The sequence below is a fragment of the Sciurus vulgaris genome (genome assembly GCF_902686455.1).
Source record: "Sciurus vulgaris genome assembly, chromosome: 3".
Lineage (NCBI taxonomy): Eukaryota > Metazoa > Chordata > Mammalia > Rodentia > Sciuridae > Sciurus > Sciurus vulgaris.
Window position 1 is genome coordinate 35,739,518 of NC_136463.1, and position 8,680 is coordinate 35,748,197.

The following is an 8,680-nucleotide window of genomic DNA, read 5'->3' on the forward strand; positions in this document are numbered from 1 at the left end:
ACATTTCACGTTCCTTGTGACAGAATCTGATTGACCAAACCTAGATTCCTGTACATTCATAGCATAGCCTGGAAGAAAAGGTGGAATATCTAGTCTTACAGGTTTTCATGGTGTAAAGCTGGAACTTGATTCTCACCAGAGCATATTCAATGGAAGATATTTCCCAAATAGGAAGAGTGATGTTGGATAGTGAATAAAATTAAAAAAAATAAAGCCGGTGTGGCACATGCCTATAATCCCAGCAACTCAGACGACTGAGGTAGGAGGATTAGAAGTTTGGAAGTTCAAGGCCAGCCTCAGCAATTTAGCAAGACCTTGCCTCAAAATAAAAAGGACTGGGGATATAGCTCAGTGGTAAAATAACTCTGGGTTCCAACTTTAGTACCAAAATCAAAGCAATTAGCTGTCCACTTTAGTTCATGATTGTTCAAAATTGATAGACATACTTAAGATACTCTTTTTTTCTATATTGCTGTTTAAGATTATTTCAGGCTGGGGTTGTAACTCAGTTGTAGAGGGCTTGCCTAGCATGTTTGAGGCACTGGGTTTGATCCTCAGGTGACATAAAAATAAATAAAGTTATTAGAGAAAGTTATTATTTTACTCACAAACCCACATTTATAGTTACATCATTTTTTCTGACTTTTCTATTTGTATCAATATGAACAACATACTGACAAAAATATAAAACACCTTACATATAGCCACTACTTATTTATATTTCTTTAGATGAAAAATACCTGTCATTTTCTACTTATTTTTTAAAACTTTTGTTTACTTATTTTGTCACGATTCCTCAGAACTACTTTAGTCATCAATTAATGATACAGAGAAAAAAGTAAAATTTGAAAAGTATTTGGTTATAAAGGGCCACTGATACAATATGATCATCAAAGCCATTTGAATTTGTTAGCCTCAGGAGTTAGCTGTACTACATCATGAGTTAAATATTTTACTTGAGAATGATTAGCTGATGGTTGTGCCTTTTCAACAAAGAATTTTTTTCTTTTTAATTTTTAAAAATTTATAATTCATTTTTTTATAGAAATTGAACTATTGAAGCCCAGTTGTAGGAGCTTAATTATCAGTTTATTGGCAGAGATGCAAATGCTAAAATGCTCCCTGAATTTACATTATATGAATGTGTGGTGTCTGTCCTAATTGCATGTATTTTCTGCCTTATACTCACTACAGCATTATTGGTATGTATATTAACCATATCTTTTATCCTGTATTGTTGATGCTCTGGAATCTGCATCTTTGTTGACTGGGGAGGGGCTGCCCCTCCCAGAGTGAGCTAATTCCTAGAGACAGTAGACTAAAGAATCCAAAGACCAGGTCCCTCAGCTCCCTCATTTATTGAGTTCTTACACTGCAGACCACTATTCCTTTGCCCTAGGTGACAGACAACCCCTACACCCCAGAGCCCACCAAATTAGTCAAGCTAGACAAACCTAAGCTTACTTACCCTGCCTTGCCTGTTCTTTCCTACCAAGCCATGATAAAACTCTTGCCGTGTTTCCCAACCACCCCACCCGATTTCTCTCAGGATAAATGCTGGTATTTTCATGTGTGACCCTATCTCATGTGGCATATGAACTGATTCTAGGGATCTGTGAGCATAAAATCTTTTTTCATGACAATCATATTCCTTGTACATTTTAAACACTGTTATATAGCTGGGTGCAGTGGCACATGCCTGTAATCCTAGCCTCTCAGGAGGCTGAGGCAGGAGGATGATGAGTTCAAGGCCAGCCTCAGCAACTTAGCAAGACCCTGTCTTAAAACGAAAAATAGAAAGGGCTGGGAGGGCTGGGGTTGTGGCTCAATGGTAGAGCACTTGCCTAGCATGTGTGAGGCACTGGGTTTGATTCTCAGCACTGCATATAAACAAATAAAATAAAGGTCCATTAACAACTAAAAAAAAATTTTTAAAAAAAGGTGCTGGGAATGTAGTTCAGTGGTAAAGCATCCCTGGGGTCAGTCCCTGGCACTAAAACAATAGAAACACTCCTATGTAAATATATGTGCTGAATCCCTCATCTATGTAAAAAGTGAAAATAGCATTGTCATATATATAGTGAAAATTTTCTCATATTCATAGGAACCTACCTGAGATAAAACCCAATAATGGAATGGAAATATTTTCATAAATTTTTTTAGTGGACTAGATTTGGACTGATTTGGTCTAATTTAATGAGGGCATGAAATTTTGAATTACTTATATATTTATTTTTACTGAAAACTGAACCCAGGGGCTTTCAACCATTGAACCACATGCCCAGACTTTTTTTTTTTCTGAGACAAGGTCTTGCTAAATTGCTGAGGCTGACCTTGAAATTGTGATCCTCCTGCATCAGCCTCCCATGTCACTGGGATTACAGGTGTGGGCCATCACACCAGCTAATTATTGGTATTTTGTGTATATCAGCAATATCTGAGCCATCTCTTAGCTCAACTGAAGGTCAACTAAACTTGGAAGCACTCTTCACTAAATATTTTTATTGCTCACATTTCTTCTTCTTTTTAAGAAAATTCTTTTAAGTTGTAGATGGGCATAATACCTTCATTCTACTTATTCATTTTTATGTGGTGTCAAGGATTGAATCCAGTACCCCACATGTGCTAGGCAGGTGCTCCACCACTGAGCCACAATCCCAGCCCCTCACATTTCTTTATATTTTAATCTGTCAAAAGATTTTTTAAATTTCTAGACTGAAGGAAAGTGGTTATTAAATACTGATAATTTCAGTACTGGGTCCTTATATAAAGCAGGTACCTGGGGCAAGGTTTTTCTACCTGGAGACTAATGTAAGTCTGCTTTCCAACACTGGACTGATCTCAAGGAAGAAACAGTCACTCTAGAGAAATTAGAATCCAAACCATGTCTGGGGATATGGGGGTATGGTTGAGTTTTATTATTCTAATTACGGGAACTCTGAGTCAACAAACTAATGAAAAAAACAATAGTACAAATCTGGTGAAACCTTTGAGTTCACTGAAGGGAAAGAGGGGGGGGGCGGAGGAGAAGAGAGAGAAAGGGAGGGAGGGAGGGGGAGAGGGGAGGAGAGAGAGAAAGAAAGAAAGAAAGAGAAAGAAAGAAAGAAAGAAAGAAAAGAAAAGAGAGAAAAAGAGCAAAGACGTGGCTCCATTTGGCCAGCCGTGGTGCCAGCTGTAAACGTGTCCTTAGAGGCTGAGGCAGGAGGGTCCCAAGTTTGAGGCCAGCTTCAGCAACTTAGCAAGACCCTGTTTCAAAATAAAATAAAAAGGGCTGGAGATGTTGCTGGTGCTAAGTGCCCCTGGATTCAGGCTCCAGCATTGCCAAAAAAGAGGGAGAGAGGGAAGGAAGGAAAGAAAAGGAAGGAAGGAAGGAAGGAAGGAAGGGAGGGAGGGAGGGAGGGAAAAAAAACAACGAACGAACAAACCCCAGTAGAAGGGATATTGAATCTTCTCAGTTTAGTCACATTACTAATTCACCACTTAACATGTTACCTAAATTATTACATAATATTTCCTATCCTGCAATTTTCCTTTTGTATCCTTTGTCTACTTTTCTATTGCTTGCTTCCTTTCTACTACTCTTCTTTCTCCCCGTCACCACCCCCCGCCCATACTGGATATCGAACCCAGGGTGCTTTACCATTGAGCTATATCCCTAGCCTATCTTGTTTTATTTTGAGACACGGTCTCACTAAATTGCTGAGACTGGCCTAGAACAGCCTCCTGAGTGACTGGGATTACAAGTGTGTGTCACCATGCCTGGCTACTATCCAGATTTTTAAAAATCAAGATATTCTGACTGGAATTGCATATACCTATTATTTTAAGAGGAACTGCCATCCTTTTATTAATTATTCCAATTTAAGAACATAATATGTCTTTTCTCTTTTTTAAAGGTATTATTTTATGTCTTTTAGTCTCCTCTATAGCCAAAAGAAAATTTCTTCATAGCTTCTGCATTTGGTAATACATGCTTTAAAAGGCCTTTACTGCAGGATCACAGAAATATTCATCCATCTTTCCCTTAGTACTTTCATGGTTTCTTATTTTATCTTTAATTTATATACATATATGCAGTTTATTTTGGCATACAATAATTATTTACCCTTCTTTTTTAAAGAGATCTAGGGCTGGTGTTGTGGCTCAGTGGTAGAGCACTTGCCTAGCATGTGTGAGGCACTGGGTTTGTTCCCCAGCACCAAAAATTAAAATAAAACAAGCATACTGTGTTCATTTACAACTAAAAATATTTTAAAAATAAAAGAGATCTAACCCATTATTTTATTACATTTATTGAATAAACCATGTTTTTGAAATGCTAGATGTTATGTATGTTGTTTTGTTTTTGTAGTTCTGGGGATCAAATTCAAGACCTCACACAGGCAAGTTCTCTACAGCTGACCTACATCCCCAGCCCTGGAATCCTAGTTTTATCATCTATTAAGTTAAACATTTGTTTGGGTCCTGTTAGGTTTTTTACTATTCTGTTTTTAAACTAATACGGTGAACATTTTGTTTCTTTAGAGTGAAAGTTGATTTCATCAAGATATATAACTTGCTGGCTGGGGTTGTAGCTCAGTGGTAGAGCACTTGCCTAGCACATGTGAAGCACTGTTTGATCCTCAGCACCACATTAAAATATAAATAAATAAAATAAAAGTGTTGTGTCCATCTACAACTAAAAAAATATTGTTTAAAAAGATGTACAACTTCCAATTCCCTATAAATTCAGTATTTTTCCTTCCATTCTGGGATAAGGAAAATGAACCTAGAAAAGTTTGGTCATTTCTCACGTGTTTGGATATGACAGAAAAACCTTTTGAACTTTCTCATAATCTTTTTACACTATGGTAAGAATAAACACTAGAAGACTAGGAGGAGGTTCTGAAGTATTATTATGTTGTTAATTCAGGGAGAAAGGAATGCCTGGGCCCCTCCTCCCTTGGACATTCCAGATTGTGGCAGCTATATAGAGCTCTATTCAAGGAATGAAAATTCATTAACTCCCACTACAGAACTCTGTTATGTTGAACTTTTTCTCTTTTCTTCCTGCAACAAACATGACACAGTCTACAGAGGAAACCCTTAAGAGGCAGAAAAGAAATGATACCTGAGTCAGGAAGAAGTAAATAAGGCCCAATGAATATCTCTGGACTCTGGTATCTTGGACTCTGGTAATATCATGGTATTAAACACTCCTCCTAGGAGGAGTCAATGGGCCTGGGAAAGCCTTTTTTAATTGGTAGCCTTGAGGAAGTGGGGCAGAAATGTTCCTTCCCTGAGGTCTGAGATCTGATATAACATTGTTTCAGAGATTAAAATTTGAGGTGAAGGCCTGGGGTTGTGGCTTAGTGGTAGAGCACTTGCCTAGCATGTGTGAGGCAGTGGGTTCTATTCTCAGCACCACATAAAAATAAATAAAATGAAGGTCCATCAACAACTAAAAAAAAAAAATTAAAAAAAAAAAAACAATAACACAAAATGATATCCTATCCTTAAAAAAAAAAAAATTTGAAGTGAGGTGGTTCGGTGGTTGTGATTACTCATTGTCCCCTTAGTCTTCTTGTGTTCTCAGTCCCCCAATGTTCACAAACTCTAGGTCCTTAGAATTTTTCTCATTAGAAACCTCAAGAAATACTGGGAATGGAGCTGGGGTTGTGACTCAGTAGTAGTGCTCACCCAGCATGTGTGAGGCCCTGGGTTCGATCCTTAGCACCACATAAAAATAAATAAATAAAGGTATTACGTTCATCTACAACCAAAAAAAAATTATATATATAAATTATAATAACTATTATATATAATAAATATATTATTATATATTATATATATAAATATATAGATTATATATATATATATATATATATAGAGAGAGAGAGAGAGAGACTGGGGATGTAGCACAGTGGTAGGGCACTTGCCTGGAGAGCAAGAGGGCCTGAATTTTATCCCCAACACTAGGTGGCTAATCAATTTTCCTTAGGGTTCTAGGATCAGAGAGCCATTCATACATCTCATATGCTGCCTTCTTTTGAATATCAAGGGTTGCTGGTATCTGGTTTCAGGACATTTTAGAAGGTGAAAACTGGCTTCTGCCAGAGTGGAGTAATTGCTTCATTCCAGCTAGTCCAGTACAGCCAGTCTGACCTCTTGACTTAACTGCTACCATCTCCTACCAGCCCATGCCATATTCTTGCTGAGAGAAAGAGATTAAGAGGTGATAAAGAATAGTTCAGACTTCTCTTCTTAGGTGACATAATCCCATCACCCCACTTTCTCTCCTGTCATGAAAATTTTGAAGAAAAATTCAATTAAAAAATCAGACACACAAAGCCCAGACGAGGAGAAAATGGCGGCAGGGGTCGAAGCGGCGGCAGAGGTGGCGGCGACGGAGTCCAAAATGGAGGAGGAGAGTGGCGCGCACGGCGTGCCGAGCGGCAACGGGGCTCCGGGCCCGAAGGGTGAAGGAGAACGACCTACTCAGAATGAAAAGAGAAAGGAGAAAAACATAAAAAGAGGAGGCAATCGTTTTGAGCCATATGCCAATCCAACTAAAAGATACAGAGCCTTCATCACAAACATACCTTTTGATGTGAAATGGCAGTCACTTAAAGACCTGGTTAAAGAAAAAGTTGGTGAGGTAACATACGTGGAGCTCTTAATGGACGCTGAAGGAAAGTCAAGGGGATGTGCCGTTGTTGAATTCAAGATGGAAGAGAGTATGAAAAAAGCTGCTGAAGTTCTAAACAAGCATAGTCTGAGTGGAAGACCACTGAAAGTCAAAGAAGATCCTGATGGTGAACATGCCAGGAGAGCAATGCAAAAGGTGATGGCTACGACTGGTGGGATGGGTATGGGACCAGGTGGCCTAGGAATGATTAATATCCCACCCAGTATCCTAAATAATCCTAACATCCCAAATGAGATTATCCATGCATTACAGGCTGGAAGACTTGGAAGCACAGTATTTGTAGCAAATCTGGATTATAAAGTTGGCTGGAAGAAACTGAAGGAAGTTTTTAGTATGGCTGGTGTGGTGGTCCGAGCAGACATTCTGGAGGATAAAGATGGGAAAAGTCGTGGAATAGGCACTGTGACTTTTGAACAGTCCATTGAAGCTGTGCAAGCTATATCTATGTTTAACGGCCAATTGCTATTTGATAGACCAATGCACGTCAAAATGGATGAGAGGGCCTTACCAAAGGGAGACTTTTTCCCTCCTGAACGTCCACAGCAACTTCCCCATGGACTTGGTGGTATTGGCATGGGGTTAGGACCAGGAGGGCAGCCTATTGATGCCAATCACCTGAACAAAGGCATTGGAATGGGAAACATAGGGCCTGCAGGAATGGGAATGGAAGGCATAGGATTTGGAATAAATAAAATGGGAGGCATGGAGGGACCCTTTGGTGGTGGTATGGAAAACATGGGGCGATTTGGATCTGGGATGAACATGGGCCGAATAAATGAAATCCTAAGTAATGCACTGAAGAGAGGAGAGATCATTGCAAAGCAGGGAGGAGCTCCCATTTGATTTTACATGGAAGATGCTAAAGGACAAATTCAACGAATGTGGCCACGTGCTGTACGCCGACATCAAGATGGAGAACGGGAAGTCCAAGGGGTGCGGTGTGGTTAAGTTTGAGTCGCCAGAGGTGGCTGAGAGAGCCTGCCGGATGATGAATGGCATGAAGCTGAGTGGCCGAGAGATTGATGTTCGAATCGATAGAAATGCTTAAGCAGTTGCCTTTTTTAAACATCAATACCAGACCTCTGAATTTGTATTTTTTCTTGTTAACCATTTTAATTTGTTGGCTGGATGTATAAAGATGTTTAAAAAATTCAGTTGCTTTTTGGGGTAATTTGAATTACTTTTTTAATGACTGGGGTTCCATTTGACTGTTTGCATTGAGATTGCAATGTGCGCAATTTTTTTTGTAGTTGTGGCATCTTGTTGACATCGAATATGACTTTGATAATAAATACCAGTTCCTGAAAAAAAAAAAAAAAAAAATCAGAAGAACCTCACATTCAAGAATTTTCCACTCACAAAGCAATCCTTTGGAAATGTGCTCACCAAGAGTCACCAAGGTTTCTCTTGTAAACATTTTAATAACACCTCATTCTTTAAAACATGCTTGCATGTGTCATGCTATTAGATCTTTACAACAGATCTCTTGGGTGAGGCCATTCTTATGAGGTCATTTTACAGGAGGAAAAGGACTACATTTTTGTTTTATTTTAGTGTCTGTGGAAACTACAGTTTGACATTTCAATCCTGGCACATAGTGGTGGATGCTTAATAAATATTTGTTGAATTAATTTTATTTAAAATATGAATGGATTTTTGAGATTTTTATATTTTGTGTGTGCAGTTTTTCAAAAATGGAGATATCTGGGCTGGGGCTGTAACTCAGTGGCAGAGTGCTTGCCTAGCGTGTGGGAGGCACTGAGTTTGATCCTTAGCACATCATAAAAATAAACAAATAAAATAAAGGCATTCTGTTAAAAAAAAAAAAAGACAAACTGAGATTCCCTTTTGGTATTGAGATTCCCTCCTATGTAGTCTTTTTCATTAGGACAAAATCTTTTTTCAATGATTTGAATAAGTAAATTTTTATTATTGGGGCTGGGGTTGTAGCACAGTAGTAGAGCACTTGCCTAACATGTGTGAGGCACTAGG

General features: G+C 38.6%; 1 protein-coding gene across 1 annotated transcript; it reads left to right on the forward strand.

The window, feature by feature from the left end:
* Positions 1-6,327: 6,327 nt before the first annotated feature.
* Positions 6,328-7,842, forward strand: LOC306657748 (heterogeneous nuclear ribonucleoprotein M-like). Its single transcript, XM_079134044.1, is given in 3 exon segments — positions 6,328-6,823; positions 6,941-7,517; positions 7,519-7,842. Coding segments are annotated over 3 exon segments (1,272 nt in total). The 5' UTR covers positions 6,328-6,346; the 3' UTR covers positions 7,737-7,842.
* Positions 7,843-8,680: the final 838 nt, after the last annotated feature.